At 34.9% G+C, this 17,567-nt stretch overlaps 1 protein-coding gene across 2 annotated transcripts in view; it reads left to right on the top strand.

Moving 5' to 3' along the window:
• Window positions 1-17,567, top strand: part of SDG37 (SET domain group 37) — a 162,013-nt gene that overhangs the window by 57,372 nt on the left and 87,074 nt on the right. For both annotated transcript variants that reach the window (XM_089807856.1, XM_089807857.1), the window contains exons 4-8: window positions 8,160-8,214; window positions 8,348-8,466; window positions 9,246-9,334; window positions 9,599-9,680; window positions 9,894-9,998. In XM_089807856.1, coding sequence (XP_089663982.1) covers window positions 8,160-8,214; window positions 8,348-8,466; window positions 9,246-9,334; window positions 9,599-9,680; window positions 9,894-9,998 — 450 coding nt within the window. The remainder of the gene's footprint in view (window positions 1-8,159; window positions 8,215-8,347; window positions 8,467-9,245; window positions 9,335-9,598; window positions 9,681-9,893; window positions 9,999-17,567) is intronic.

Raw genomic sequence — 17,567 nt, 5'->3', positions numbered from 1 at the left:
AATTGCTTTCACCCAATCTATTTGAGTGCCAATCTGTTGCATGACAAAGTTTAGGGAGTGTACGGTGCATGGTCTCCAAAAAATATGGTCATACCAGCCCTCAACCAAAGTACTTGCACCCCTACAAGATTTTGCGTTATCTGTAATCATTTGGACTGCAATCTCACTACACACCATCTTTATCACCTCAATGAGAATTTCGGAAATGAATTGTGAATCTTTCACATCCCCTTCACAATCGACTACCTTTTAAAAAATTGCCCCTTTAGGTGATATGACAATCACATTAATCAATGGCCAGTTTCATCTTTCCATCCATTTGAAAAATAGAAATACCCAAAGTTTTCCACGAATTTCTAATTGGTTGACTAGCTTTCTGTACACAAGCCCTCTCTTTTTGCAATAAAGTGGTACACACCTTTTCATACCCGAGACTTGTGTAATCAGCTAGTTCTTTATTTATGGCTTCCATCATTTCCTTCCAAAATGGTGATCTCACCAAGTTGAAAGGAAGACCATTGGCATAGAGGCAACGTGCAATGGCTTGATCAGCAAGCTCTCTTGCCTCCATTTTAAATATGATGTCCAATGGACCTCATTTGCGGGCAATAGTTTCTACTTTTTCCTCTTTCACTCTTGGTATAGGCACTTCTAATAATTTGACATAGACATCATTGTAAACTAAGTCAGAGTATTCAACAAACTTCAAACATGAAGTTCAAAATTCAACAAATATTAAAAAGTGGCAAAAAGTTCAATAAAATTCACAAACAGATTTGCCTGACAAAACAAGTTAATAATTTCTACTTAAATATTATTGCTAGCTCACTGTTAATTCTTGACAATTGCGGCTAGGGCATGAGCCTCGACATCAGTAGATGCCAGATGATTTTATTTGAATGCACAAATAAAGGGTGGATTGAATGTATTCTATAACAGTTGTGACCTTACATTTCAACTCACCAAGATTGAGCTTTACAACTCCAACGACACAAGCTTCCATCTTGGCACTGCAACTCCAACTAAGAAGCCCTGCAACTGCGCGTTGCTATGAAATTCTTTGTTTTTTGTATTCTATTAAAAAATTAAATTGTTGTTTTTAATGGTTTTTGTTTCGTTCTGTTTTTATTTTCAATAAAAAATGAAAAGATGTTTCAAAGTTTTTATTTAGAATTCAAATTTTTTAAATGAACTTTAGTTGAATATTTTTTAATTTTACTTTTCTCTAAGTAATCTTTTAATGCAAAAAAAAAATTATAAGTCTTCAATAAAATATGTATTTTTTATTCTGTTTTTAATAATGTTGAATTATTTTGACAAAATTGTGTATATATTACTTATCCAAATTTTATTGATGCTGAACTTGAATTTGAACCTTGTGTCTTAGATTGTAACATTGCAAGATATGGGTATGCAGGATACAATTCTCAGAAGGTGGCAATTCTTCAAGAGTTATCACAGATGTTTCCCTTCTTAAATGCTAAGCAATGAAATGCTCACAAATTTTATTAGAATTTAGAACTACTAGTGAGAGATGTTTTTTAGTTAAGGGTCAAGCATTTTGAAGATTTGAGCCTTAGATTGGGTTACATGTCATAAGAGAACACACATAATTAGCATAAGAGATAAAAATTATTTATACAGATAATCCTATTTCAAACTTGCAAAATTCCATGTGCAATATTGGGAAGACTATTACAAGTGATATCTACAATGCATTAAAGCATTGAACACTTATTCGATCAAATTACATTTACATCAAAAAATGATGTGAGAAAAAACCAAAAGCTAGGAAGAATCTATCACAATTCTTTGTTTGAAAGTTCTTTTTTGAAAATATATGCCTAGCCAAGGCAACATCAAATTATAGACATTTGCTACACAATAGCCATCTCTTCATGATTTGCAAAAGAAAGTGCTCTTTGGTGATTGAACATGCAAGACTTTGAACCCTAGAAGCTCTTTGACATTGTAGTTATGAGAGTGATTGGCCTTTGATATGTCAATCAACTCATAACACTTTGTTTGGTCCTCTAATTCTATATAGAAAATTAACTAAATTAATGTTGTGTGAGAAACAAGCTAGGATCTCACAAAATTCATTGACATGATGGCTTGGAGCTCATGTGATTCATTCACATTGGAATTGTGACTGCCACTTCAGTGGCAACATGGAGCTTCTCATCCAAATTTGGATGTCGAACATAGTCTCAAGCTCACTGACCTAAATCTGGCTAAAGATGCTAGGACTATGGTGCCTAGCAACCTAGTCCAACCTTTTCAGGCCCAAACTTGAAGCTCTAATGGTGGTGAAAATGGAGAGCAGGGAAATGCTCCCTAATGTCGGCCTTCTTTGAAATTTCAACATGAAACATGTGAAGTTGTGTATAAATATCACTTCATCCCTCCTCCCTCCCTGATTTGTACATCTTTCAATTTCAATTCATCAAGCAAGTTTCAAGTGACCACTTTCAATCAGAGGAGAGATTTGAGGTTAAGCATTCAAGCATTCAAGTTTATGCTCCTTCAAGAATGAAGACTTGCATAAACTCCTGTCATTAACATTAATCTTTCATAATGCTTTAAGGCAAGAAGTTCATATCAAAGGTATTATTTGTCAATTCTGCATTTCCTTTGAGGTCTTCAGTCTCTTCCCTTCTAGGGGTAAGCTCTGTCGCATCATATGGTAGCTATAGGGGAGGTTAATTCCTACCCGGGGTTTGTATTAGACCAGCCCTTATAACCCAACATTTTTTACTCTTTTCGTTATAGATTCGACTGCAGAAAGTTGCAAAGTGCAAATTGAGACCTAGAGTTCCAGATTTTGGACAATGTCAATTCGCTAAGGCAGTAGAGGAGAGATTTGAGGTTAAGCATTCAAGCATTCAAGTTTATGCTCCTTCAAGAATGAAGACTTGCATAAACTCCTGTCATTAACATTAATCTTTCATAATGCTTTAAGGCAAGAAGTTCATATCAAAGGTATTATTTGTCAATTCTGCATTTCCTTTGAGGTCTTCAGTCTCTTCCCTTCTAGGGGTAAGCTCTGTCGCATCATATGGTAGCTATAGGGGAGGTTAATTCCTACCCGGGGTTTGTATTAGACCAGCCCTTATAACCCAACATTTTTTACTCTTTTCATTATAGATTCGACTGCAGAAAGTTGCAAAGTGCAAATTGAGACCTAGAGTTCCAGATTTTGGACAATGTCAATTCGCTAAGGCAGTAGAGGAGAGATTTGAGGTTAAGCATTCAAGCATTCAAGTTTATGCTCCTTCAAGAATGAAGACTTGCATAAACTCCTGTCATTAACATTAATCTTTCATAATGCTTTAAGGCAAGAAGTTCATATCAAAGGTATTATTTGTCAATTCTGCATTTCCTTTGAGGTCTTCAGTCTCTTCCCTTCTAGGGGTAAGCTCTGTCGCATCATATGGTAGCTATAGGGGAGGTTAATTCCTACCCGGGGTTTGTATTAGACCAGCCCTTATAACCCAACATTTTTTACTCTTTTCGTTATAGATTCGACTGCAGAAAGTTGCAAAGTGCAAATTGAGACCTAGAGTTCCAGATTTTGGACAATGTCAATTCGCTCACCTGTCCGACACTTTATGGCTGAATTTTGGAGAGCTTAAACTAAGGAGCATTCTTATCTAGTTTATGGACAGCTGTCAAGACTCAGGTGCCTAGCACATTGGTCAAACAGTTTAAGGCTTACATTTTAGGGATAGGTTCCTTTCTGTGTCTTTTTTCCAGATCCACCTTTTTATGCAGACTTTCAATTTTGTTTTTGTTTGTTTATGTTATATATTGTCCATTTAGTATTTTGCCAAATTCTTGCTTCACTTCCTATATTTATCATATCAAATCATAATCAGTCAAAAAGAGATCAATTAATCAAAGTGCCCAACTCTCCTAAGATTGAAGTTGGGCCTAATTGTTTGTTATCCAATGAATATGAGGATTGGAAATGATAATTTTTTGCATTTCTAAGCTAGTGAACACCTATTTCCTCACCATTTCTTGACATTGGTAAGCTTGGACAAAATCCATACCAATTATTTGCCACTTCTAGTTTGGAGTGGCATGTAGTTGCAACAGCTCTGCTGAATGTTGTTGTTCAACCTTCACCCTCTGGAATTTGAGACAAGTTGCCACAAACCTAGTAGCATCCCTCTTCATTCCTTTCTAGAAGTACAGAGGTTTTATATTGGCTAACAGTTTGGTAACACCTGAGTGCCCTGAGTATGGTGCTGAATGTACTTTGTTCAAAACTAATTTCCTTAACTGTGAGGAATTGGGTACATACATGCACCCTCGATACCGTGAGAGATGATCTGATTCAATTTTGAACCCTTTGCACCTTGGCTATTGGGAATCGGCTTGAAAATCTTTTGGAACATGTCTGTAATATTTAGATATTGAAGAACTCGTGACATAGAATCTGTGCTGATGGCTATCACCGACTTGATGCATCTGCCACTCTATTCTCCTCGCTCTTAAATGTAATTAGTTTCAAAATCATAGTCAGAGATTAATTCCAACCATCTTCTTTGTGGAGCATTGAAATTGTGTTGGGTAAATATGTATTTCAATCCCTGATTGTCTGAATTAAGTTCAAATGGTTTTCCCATCAGATAATACCACCTCATCTGGACCGCATGCATAAGTTCAAGGTTGCGAGGAGCATAGTTCTGTTTGTATTTTTTCAGTATCCTGGCCTCATAAGCATTTACCTGCGCATCTTGCATCAGAACTCCTCCTAACCCTTCCCCATATGCAAGCCTACTAGTTTTAGGTATTTTAAGGAAAGTATCTTGGTGGAAGAGAGAGTACCATTTGATTGAGATGGACAACTTGTTTGTTTCAAATTTAAAATTCTTAAGAGGAAGGTTAGTACTATAAAACTAGCAAACATCTTTAATTAATATTTAGCATAATTAGTATCAACATCATCATTCCAAAACCTTACAATGTTGCAATTCAATGAGTAGCTTGAGTAAAGACACAGAAAGTTTTAGTTTCATGAAGGACTTTGCAAGGACTCTGAACTCAAGGTTTGGTTTCACAAACTGCTTAGTTTTTTATCCATGGCTTGATTGAAATTTATATTACATCAATAAAGATCACTATTTAACATAAAACTAGCATACTAGCTGGTTTCACAAACTGCTTAGTTTTTTATCCATGGCTTGATTGAAATTTATATTACATCAATAAAGATCACTATTTAGCATAAAACTAGCAAACTAGCAAACTATATTACATCAATAAAGATCACTATAAAACTAGCAAACATCTTTTATTAATATTTAGCATAATTAGTAGCAACATCATCATTCCAAAACCTTACAATGTTGCAATTCAATGAGTAGCTTGAGTAAAGACAGAGAGAGTTTTAGTTTCATGAAGGACTTTGCAAGGACTCTGAACTCAAGGTTTGGTTTCACAAACTGCTTAGTTTTTTATCCATGGCTTGATTGAAATTTATATCACATCAAAGCTATTTGACATAAGTGAATTTGTTATGTTAGCATGATATGCTACTCATTAATCTGTTGCATTACTAAATTGACCATTGAAAAGTAATGCATAGGAAATGATGATAGGCATATAATTTGTTTTAGAATCATTAGATAATTGAGAGAGCAGTTTGGTCCTAATTCATCGTAGAATGCACCCTTGTTTTGTGTTTGTTTATGTTTGATAGGAGGAGATAGAAGAAGATAGAAGTGCAAAAATGAATTGCAGATATACAGATTTGTAGTAGAAATAAACAAAGAAAGGACTTGCAAATACAATATTTCAAATGCCCACAATCAGAAGTGAATTACAGATATACAGATTTATAGTACAGAATAAACAAAGGAAAGGACTTGCAAATACAATATTTCAAATGCCCACAATCAGCTATAATTGGGAAGTTCAATACAGAATTAAAACTACAGATACCCAGATGCTTAAAGCTCATACTCAAATGTTTTCCATACTCATTTGGTGGTTAAAAAATAAATATGAAGCTACGACAGTAATATTAAGCACATAAATTCCCAAAAACCCTAGGCATTACAACCAAATCAGCACCAATAGGGATGGCTAGAAGAAGGAAAGGAATAGAAAGAGGAAAAACATACACAATGCATATAAAACCTTCTATACCCCAATCTACCTCTCCTTAAATACCATTGCCACATCTAGTAGATGTACAAACTAGTCTAGAGATGGTATGGCCAGCCAGAAGAGTTCCACAAGTATGACATAATCTCAGAAACCCTCCTAAATCAATCTCTATGAATAATCTATCATCCTGAAGCTTTGAAAACTGAAGAAGAAGATTAAATCATAGCACCGCTGTGTTAAGTTTTGAGCCCAGAAATAAAAGATAACAGCAATAATGAAGAACAAATCAGATACAAGAGGCACATGAAAATTACCCTGGGAAAACCCTTCAAGAATGAAGGGAAAAACTTAGCCACACAACAAATGATCACTACATATGAAATAACTCTCTCACAGCTACTTACAGAAAGCCTGGAGAACATATGAGATTTGCAACTAAAACATGAGCTAGAGAAAAATAAATAAAACTTCCCTAGATGCTGTCATCTAACCTGGCTCTGATACCTTGTTAAGTTTTACAATGGATTCAACCCTACTCAGCCAACTAAGCTTCAATCCATTGTAAAACTTAACACATTGAATATCTAATTTGATTTCTGAATGAAACCACCAAAACTCCTTTAGCTTATGTTTCTCACCAATGTGGAAGATGTTCTTTGCAAGGGATTTTGTCCTGAAAAGTCTATGTAATGAACAAGTTCAATCAGGAAAGAAGATTTTCAAAATATTCAGCCTAGCATATGAAATGAGGTCAAACTTGCTTTTATGTTCCTCCAGAATCTAAGCTCTTTGTTGCCTTTTGCTTTTTATATTATTTTTAAGTTGCTCATGGCTGCTATAGTGGCATTTCATTCTTAAAGGCCCCATTTTAAATGTTTTTCACTTTACTTCATTAAGCTGGGTGCTCCCATTGTTCTATCATTATTTTAATATATTTAGAAAAGAGTTACGGGGGCACCCAAGTTAATAAAGTGCAAAATATTTAGAATGGGGCCTTCTAGAATGGGATGCCACACCGGGAGACAAAATGATTTAAAAATACCGAAGGGATTAAATGTTTAATTAAGTTATTTAACTTCATAATTTAATACCTTAGTGTCATTTGATTTGAAAGCAATGTGCTATCCCAAATATGAAGATGTCACCTTTAACTGCATCCTTGGACATAGTAAAAATAACAATATTGACAATTGGCTTTGTTGCTGCTCGGGATTGACTTACGAGCAATAGCATGGAAACCATCCAAATCCACTTCAGACATGGGCTTTATGCACATCTCAATCACTTGAGCTCACAGAATCACCCGTCCCTGCTAAATTAAACTATCATCATGAGTTCCCCAACATGACTTATTAGCTTATGGGAACCTGCTGAGTAGGCTAATAGCTTGCCAAACTAAAGCGCTTAGGGAGGGGACATTACAATCATTCTGGAGAGATCAACTCATTAACTACCATTTTGGTTCTAAGTTTTGTAGATATTTTGTGGTTCTCGCTTGGTCTATACAATTGTTGATGCTCTTGATCACTTGATTTAATGGTTGCATTTCAGTAACATATTCAACTAACAACTTTTAAAAATCACTACCTTTTGCCCAAAGCATGTTATATGATCCTAGAAACACTTTATTACATGGCCATTGTGTACTTTTGCTGTTTATTTTTGTATATTTTTTGTGTTTTGCTCTGCAATGTGTGAAGAGTACAATTTCTCTAGCCTATTGGTCATCAAAGACAACTTATTCTCAAAAAACAATATATGGGCAATATTCCCCTAACATTTTAAAAAATTTTAATATTAGAAATTATTCCCATGTACATTAACAGAGGGGATGTTGAGTCTAGGATATCATTTATCATAATAAATAAATTTAATATGAGGGTAAATTTCAGAGCATATTTACATTGTTAGTAGATGATAAATATTGTCTAACCATCCTTAATAATTTGTTTGTGCAAAGCATTATATATATATATATATATATATATATATATATATATATATATCACAATGATTTAACCTTTTATTTGCCATTGTAGGTTATCGCAAAGACAACAATGGATAACTACATGCTGGTTGAAGCTCTACCAACCCGTATCCTTTAACATTTTATAAATGGATGGCTATGTTTCATTGAGGTTTCTATAATATCTTCATAGTCTTCATGGCACTTTTTACATTTTTCTTTTCTTCACTGTTGCCATTAATAGTCCTCAAATTATTATAGATATGGTTGATATGGAAGAGAAACAATTGGTTTTATATGCACAAATGGCAAACCTGGTTAATATGATTAAACCGTCCGAGGAGGTAACAATAAAGGAAATTACTGAAAACTTTTGTAGGGTAAGTATCTATGACATGATTTGATGATTGTTAAACATTTTTTTTCGTCACAAGTGGAAGATGAAAGAGAGTCTTAATATTCTTGTATCGTTTTTAAAGTTAATAAAAACTGTTTGATATTTATTTTTTATTGGTGTAGGAAGGTTACAAGCTATCAAAATCATTGTAAAGAATCACAGCAGTGAAACTCCATTTAAAAAATTTATCCTTTCAAAAGTAATGTCCCTTTTCAATACTTCTATAAACCCTGCAATTTTGTTGAGATTCCTATCTATGCAGTGTTTTATGAATTTGTATGGAAATTCAAACAACAACTAAACAACAATATTTATTATTGAAACATCTGCCCATCAACGTCATTATTAATTTCAACAAGCCGGACACTTATAAAATACCGATATAAACACAACCATTTGACAAGTCAAAACCCAGGCTGTTAGAGGGAGTTAATCTTCATTGTTATATGATTAGTATATCAAATTAAATACAAAAGATGCCTCTTAAGGATCCAAGGATCATGCAATCTATTGCTTATAAACTCAATGAAATCAATTTATATTGTGTAGGGAGTCTCCGTGCATATTTTGCTGGATTTTCTCAAATGCTTATAAGTTATAACATATGTTTTGATCCTTTAAGATATTTCTTCTGCAGTGTTATCTTTGAAGCATGAAATATTATAACAAGCAATCAAGCATTTATAAAGCTACGATTGCAACAAATAACTATCTTCTCTGGAAAGATAACAGTCAGTGTTGCTTTTTTTGGACAATCTGCAGTTTGCTTGCAATGCTCATACTATCTGTGATAGTGAATTAAGGCCTACAGGGACAGGCCTTTATCCCATTATCTCCATCATAAACCACAGGTATTCTACTTTTCATGTTTGGATTTAATATCTGAAACATGGCTGTTTGGACATATAGATAGGCTAATTTGATCTTCAATGTGACTTTTACAATAAAAAATAAAACATGCTTACGGACATTAATTTTCAAGTCTTTTTGGGTGAGGAGTGTGATAATTCTTCTTCTAATTTAATCACTATTTGCTTAGTTTTGTTTGATCTGGTTGGATAGATTCTGTTTGTGATTTCATCCAAACTTTTAAAATGCTCTATGGAAAACTGTAGTTGCGCTCCAAATGCTGTTCTTTTGTTTGAAGGAACGATTGGCTTTGTTCGTGCTGTGGAAATAATAAAAGAAGGCTCTGAGGTAAAATATCAGGCTTATAATGCTTCAGAAAATCTTTTCAATGCTTTTGAATGAATACTATGTCTCGTTTACTCATAGGTTTTGAATCACAAGTGAATGTTTTTTTATGTCATAGCTGATGAGTATTGATATTGTTCTATTTTAAATTATTTCTATAATAACGGGTATTGATTAGCAATGTCTTTGACTTATTTCTTTGATTGATTTTTGCAGCTGACACTAAGCTATGTTGAAACTGCTGCAAATACATATTCACGCCAAAAGTCCCTCAGAGAACAATACTTTTTTGATTGCAAATGTTCACGATGTTTAAAAATGGTATGATTTATATCAATGTGCACCTCTGTTTTGTGATGTGCATGCACTACTTATTCTGCAACAAAAGCTGGAGTTTTATATGTCCCAATTAAAACAAGGAACCTTGTGGTCATGGATGTTTATAACATTGTCTCTGTTGTATTTGTTGGAATTGTCTCTTTTCATTATATGAATATTCACAACATTTTCTGATAGGCCACCCTCATATATATATCTATTGCTTTATGTTATATAATCTGTGAGTGACTTGCTAGCTGGCTTCTTGGTCCTAAGTTGTTAATTTGAGGCCTTTGTATTCGTTCTCTAGTTGGCTTCCTTTCCTAGTACCTGGTTCAGGCCTTTGTGCATGCATTCAAAATCACTTATATTGTGGTTCACAGTTCTTTGTCCCCATTGGCATCCGTTTGTTATATTCCTATTGCATCATCCCGACTCTTTGCATGGCTTTCCCTGGCCACTTAAAATTCTGATCAGACTTTGTTGTTGCATGTCTTTGGGAATGTTAAGTTTTCTATCAACTGTGGGCCACCTTAATCCAAGTGGCAAGCTCTCATTGGAATTACATGACTCTGGTTGATCACTTGTTACAAGTCACATTTTAGAAGTGCGATGACTTGCTTTTGTGACAAGTTGCAATGACATGGTGTGGGCCCAAACAATTTATTTGTGAAACTTATCATGGATTGTTGTGATCCTCATGTTGTAATATCATCCACCCTCTTCACATCACAAATTCTAACGAGAGCTGCCCTACACTATAGTTGTGCATAATGATGACACAATGTTGTCTTTGCCACAAAGTGCAAACTCTGCATCCACATTTGTAGACTCGACGATTAATGTTGGACCATCAATGAAATGAAAATGACAAAGAAATGGAAATGCTTGGTTCATCCATTTCCTCTAATGCATCACAACTGTAAAGCAAAGTTTCAAATAAATGAAAGGTTGCAACTCCCATCGATTTCTCCCATGTCAACTAAAGATCATTGACCTATATTCAAAGCTGTGAAACAGATACCTACATAGTACAAATGCTCTGTTTTTCCATATCAGCTGTAATGTCATAGATAAAGCAACATGTATGAGTTTTTCTTATATTTTGGCATCAATTGCATCTATTCAAGTTCTCAAGAGCCTTCAAGAGTGAACTATATGAAGAAATTGCACAATTTGAAGTATTTCAATGCTTAGAGAAGTGAACCATGGTTTTTGAGCAAAAAGTAGGAAGTTTTCAATTATTGCCCTGATTGCATAGTTGTTAAATTTGTGTCTTCAAGTTTGGATGACTCCATTGTAGCGAAAGGGCCTAATGTTGTTTTTATTTAAAAATCCCTAGCCATTAGAATATTCCTACAATGTTTGACCAGCTCACAACTTGCAAGGACGAAGAGAGGATTAGATGAGAACATCTTAGCCCAACTCTTGTAATTAATAAAGAGAGCCATGCATGCTTAGGGGCAGGAATTTTGTTGGATCGACTAAGACACAAAGCAAGAGATGCAACAATCCTTGTAAGTGCTTGGTATTTGTTTGAATGTCACTTTAAGAGGCACCTTGGTCAACTAATGTTTCCAAATTCTTTGTGGATGTGGACTTGGTTAGGGCTGTGACAAAGAGATATGACTTGGAAACATGACAATTTTGGACGACAAGTTATATTGGTAAGCTTGGATAAATGTAATGGGCACCCCTGAATGTCCCAAAAAACTAAACCAAATTGCTGAAAGGAATTATGTCAAACAGTTTGCATTCAACCTCTTATTTCTCCGTTTAATGTTTTAAACCCCTTATAACTCCGGAAATCAAACATTTATTTGTTTGTTGTGTTTTGTGCATGGAATTGGTATCATACAACATAAACAAGAAAGAAACTACAATAATATGCAAAGTGGAAATGAACTGCTGCCAATAAAATGTTATTTTCAGAATTCATAAAACGAAATACATGGCAGATTTATCAACTCACTAATTACTTTAGCATTATTGACATAATACTCTAGCCCATGCTTTCGAACTTGCTGCTACAGTGCCGCGTGAATAGTGTCGCGTGAATAGTGCCGGGTGAATAGTGTTGCGTGAATAGTGCTGCATGAACAGTGCTGCTACATACTTTGTCCTTCAATCAGTCCACTACCTTCATAATATCATTCCCTCAAAGCGGCATAAGCATTAGACAAGTAGTGAAGAAGATATGAGCAAAATACCAAATCTGCCTGTGGTTGGAAATGCAACTAAACTGCGTGATAATGAAGCCGATAACAAAGAATTTCAAAGGCCAAACCCCAAGGGAATGACGTCTAGAATGTTACAAGAGAGGATAAACGTCCTCAAATGCCAAGAACAAAGCTGCAACTCACACACCAATTTCTTCTCATATTCAACCTGTCTAATGAAGCCACAAATGCTTCCTTTTATTCTATTTCCAAGGGTCCGCTCAACTCATATGGGCAATGTGGGATAAAAGATGTGTAATATATAAAACATATATTAAAATGCCCCTTATGTCTCCCTTGGGTACACATCCCCATAAAATAAATATTAAAGTAACACTTTAATATTTTACAATTAAATTAGACGTTACTTTAATAAAACTTCAGGCATTAAAATGTATTAGCAATCGGACTCCGAATAATGCGAGTAATAGCTCAGTGGAAAGCTCTCACCGGTGAGTATCAAATCCAATCACCAAAATTGACCTGCACTGTGTCCTGTCGACTTACTAAAAATAGTAAGTATGCTTGAAACTGAGTAAATCAACTTCGTTTTGGCCCAAACTGGAAATGACTAGGCCAAAACACAACAGGATCCCATTAAACCCTTCGTTAGCCCTCGGGACCATGTAGAACAAGGCTAACGCGCACACACTTGGTCAATTGCTAAAATGGGGACATTACAATAAAGAATGCATAACTGAAGTTTTTAACTTGAGTAAAGTGGCTATAAGCTCATTGACGTCAATACCTTGTGCAAAGAATGCCACAAGGACAAGTACAATTATAAAGATTGTTTGGCTTATTTTTCATAGAGTGAAAGGCTTAGACATGAGCTTAATAAGATTCTTTTAGAGTGAAATCGGGCTTTTTGATGCAGATTTGTTTGAGGACTTTAAAACATATTTTGCATTGTGCTAGGTTTAAATTTTGATGTGAAATAACAAATCCTTGTGTACTTTGTATAATGTCCCCATTTTAGCTCACTGTGATTTATGATTGGTTTAGCCTATCATTGGCCCTCGTAGGCTGTCAGATGGTCAGAGGGTCTCTTCCCTTCCATAGGTCAGACATGTTCAGGATTTCTCTTCATTTGGGTTAGTTTGGTATGCTTACAATTTATAGCAAGTCACTTATCCAACATTTTTATATTTGGCAGGGCACTTGGACTGGCCTCAATTATAGTGATGGCCCCTGCCACCTTTGTTTTGATCAGGTTTCAGGGATTTACTTAGTAAATTAGGGGTTGATAGAGATGGACCCTTACTATTTTTAATAAGGTATATGGTTGCAAATGGTAGCAGTAGTTGACTTATAGGGTTATATGGGATAGGGAGATGATGAGTAAAAATTATAGTTATAATGCCACCGTAAAGCTATTTATAATGGTTATATCATAAAGCTATTGTTTAACTTTATAGAGTATAAATATGTGAGGTGCTTTTATATTTAATGGAAAAGTACACATTAATTAATGATATAACCTAAAGCCCAACACTAAAGCAAGTATGATGAGGATATTATAAAAGCCAAAGAGAAGAAATGGATTTCATTATGTATATGACTATTTCCTTTTAATAATGAAAGTTCTTGGGTATCAAGAGATGATACCTAAAGTTTTTATTATTTCTAGTATTTGGGGACGATAATTACACATACAGTGTATGTGCAATTTTAAGACTTTGAGAGACTGGTTCAATAATTGCTTGCCTGTGGGCTTCAAACAGGTGAGAAAACAAAGAGTGTGGTGATTGAATGAAGTAGGATTTACAAAGGCCGACCAAGAACTGCACTTCATTGCATTTTGTTATCAGAAAATGTCGATTTCATGAGAAGCCGTTTGGTATTGCAGGGCATGTGAGACCAAGGCTTTGGCATTTGATTTCTAGGCTGAATCGTTTGGTATTATGTGCTTTATCCCCATCCAAATTTGGGTGCCCTGATGTTATGAATCATGATGTGCAGATTGAAGGGGTTTCTAGATGATTCCCAAGGGATGCGATTTAATCTAGGTTTCTCTATTCTAGCTGCAAACTGATTTTAGTATTTAATAATTGCAAACACTTGCACTGTAATAGTCTATCAATAAATTGAAAGCAATTCCTACCAGCAATTTGCAAGTAGTTTTAGACTTTATTTCATGCATGTTTCATTGTTATTGTTTATTATTTAGGAAAACTAAAAAATTACTTATTCTTAAAATACAAAAAAAAGTTTGGAATAACAAGCCAAAAACATAGATCATCATAGGTTGAGCCAACAAGACTCATCACAATGGTATCCGAGCAGTTTCTTGCCATCCTACAAGGTTGGGGTTTTCTATGCAGCCACAATGGTTTAAACCCTATGATTGGTGCTAAGAGCCCTATTGTGCAGAGTACGAAGTTTGTAGCTCCAATGAGACAATTTCAGCCTAAATCTACCACATTGCCTGCTTAGGAGGATCATTCACCAGTTGCATATCAAAATAAAACTTCAATAGCAAAATGTGATAGCTCGTGTAAATTCCCTCATTAAAATTCATATTTTGTAATTATGAAGAAATAAAATAATCTCATTGTATATATAAATTAAAATTAATAATAAATAAAATAATGATAATAATAAATGAATGATCATGATAATAATAAATTAAATAATTAAAGAAATGGTCATTATAATTATCATATAAAATTAAAATCATAAGTTAAATGATCATTGTAATTATAATATAAATGGTAAACAAATGATCATCTAAACATATATTAATATTATTAAGTTTAATAACCTAAGTATCAATTACCAATCAATACTTTGAAACGGTGTTGATCAAGCCCGATTGAACAGTCGGGTCACTTCACGACATATATCTGTGAGTATTGTCGAGATTTGAAGGGCGGAGAAGGAGTGGAAGAACTTACATAGGGATCGAATTGCCAGTTTTCCCTAGAGCATCGTGTGAAGGAATTAAACAATGAACACTACAACAGGTGCGACATTGGAGATATCGGACGTTCAAGTTTGTACAGAGAAAGTAGGAAACAGTGAGGATCATTAGACGGTGTATGAAGACATAAAACAACAAACACCCCCTTAGACAAGTGCATCAATATGGAGGACGGAGATTGGAGATACCCAACGTTTGACGTTGTACAGGAAACGAGGAAGGTTTAGTTTGGGTTCGTTTATCTTGATGTCGGGCACTACAAATCGCATGTAACAAACACTGCAAGGAAGTTGATATCCACATATACCCTATCTATCGAAGCATATTCAAACAAAGCATATTATATATATATTAAGTTGTAACAAGCATTTCCGCCAGGGAGCAATTATTTCACAGAGCATGGCAGTCCTTGAATGTTGATTTCTTTAGAGAGAAACCATGGTTCTACATTCTAATTGAGATACGAAGAAATTGGGCAAAACTCATGAACTATCTGGTTTCTTTGGAGAGAAACTCAGAATACAATAAACAGTAAAATGATTAAATTATTAAGAGTTCAGTTTCTTTAGAGAGAAACTGCAAGAGACAATATATATATTGTAAGGATCAACATATGCATATGACAGAGGGCCTTGGTAAAGGAGGGATCGTTACCATGTGATTAATCAGAGATTCCAAGAGGCCTTAGTTAGATGCTCCTTTATGACAATTACTTAATCAGGAAAACAACTCCCATGGAGGGTTGAGTGATTCGAAAGGAGTCTCTTTCAAAGGATTAGTGATGGGTTTAATTGGGTAGTCTTTATATTGTAATTTTATGATTTAATTTGAGTTTCATACATTAATTTTACTATTGCTAACAATGTGATGCAAGGCTAAGCAAGGGTTTATTACAATGGTATCAGAGAATAATCCTGCCATCCTGTGGGTAAATGCTTACGCAAACTTACGAAAGAAGAACAAAGTCAACAATGAATGATTTAGCAAACGAAGTGAGGTCGTATATGGAGCAAACCAACAAAACCAATCAAACTCTATTAAACCAAATGGAGAAATCAAACCAGGCTCTCCTACAAGCTTTACAGAACATGGGAAACTCAATTAATAATTTAAGGAATCAACCCAACTTGGGGAGAGAAACTATTTCAATCCATTTAGAAAATAATAATGCAAGTTCAAGTTCAAGTCTGCCCCAACCATCCTTTCTACCTAGAAGAATCAATCCGAGAGAAGAGGAAGGGATAGAGCAGCCCTTAACCAGTACAGAAGATATTGGTAGAATATATGCAGCCTTGGAACCTCAGATTCGAGAAGCAGTCTCATTTAGGGAATTTTGTGCAGATAAAAGAAGAGAAATGCCTAGAGGGTATGTAAATGGAGAACTTAAATGCAAAGTAAGGTCAGTCGCAATTCCAACCTTTAATGGAACAGGAGAAATGTTAGCTCATCAGTGGTTAGAAAAACTTAAATACATTCTTCATTCTAAATCCCATGATAGAGGAAGAAGCACTCCAATTTGCTATAATCTTTTTGGGGGGAGCAGCACATGATTGGTGGACACAAGGTCGTATCTCATTAGGTCATAAAGATGTAAAAACTTATGAGGAGTTCTCACAAAAACTCATAAACAGATTTGATGAGAAAGATACTGAATGGTACTTCCAAGAGCTGACTCACCTTAAGCAAACAGGAGCCTTGCAAGAGTATATAAAGAAATTTCAAGAAATTTCAGTCATGGTCCCCGATCTATCTCAAAAGAGACTCACCCGAATGTTTCTAGAAGGTCTAAAAGAATCAACAAAGACGTTGGTAAAACCCCATGAACCACAAAATCTAGAAGAAGCCATAAGAAAAACCAAAATGGTTGAATCAAATAATAAGGAAAGATTCCGAATTTTCCTTCCAAGACTTTTTCCCGAAGCGAAGGAATTAGTAAGGAAAACCAAGATAAACCATGTCGCCTCTGCCACAAGCCGTGGAGCTTTGGACACAAATGCCCTCCGCGAGAAGAACTAATCTAGAAGAATTTTTGCTTTAAATGTAGGGAACCTTGGGGACCAGGACACCGATGCAAAAGAGGACAAGCAAATCAAATTGAAGAAACAAATAAAAGAATCAAAATTGAGGAATTAGAACAAGGAACATTGGCAATCATATCTCAAGATGAGAATAGGCCTTTCCGAATCAAAGGTGTGCTTAAGGGACAAAAGGTGATTGCGCTAGTGGATACAAGAGCTTCTCATGATTTTATCAGCAAACACTTGGTCAAAAAACGAAGACTAAAAACTCAAGACTTTGAAGGGTTTAAAGTCAAGTTGGTAAATGGTACTTGAGATCATTGCAATAAGATGGTTACACAAGTAGAAATCGCTACTAATGGATATATAATTAAAAGGAATCTTTATGTAGCAAACATACAAAATGATGCCA

This window comes from Cupressus sempervirens, chromosome 10, assembly GCF_028749045.1.
Source record: "Cupressus sempervirens isolate cs-2001-9-10 chromosome 10, ASM2874904v1, whole genome shotgun sequence".
NCBI lineage: Eukaryota > Viridiplantae > Streptophyta > Pinopsida > Cupressales > Cupressaceae > Cupressus > Cupressus sempervirens.
This window is presented reverse-complemented; position numbering and strand designations above follow the sequence as displayed.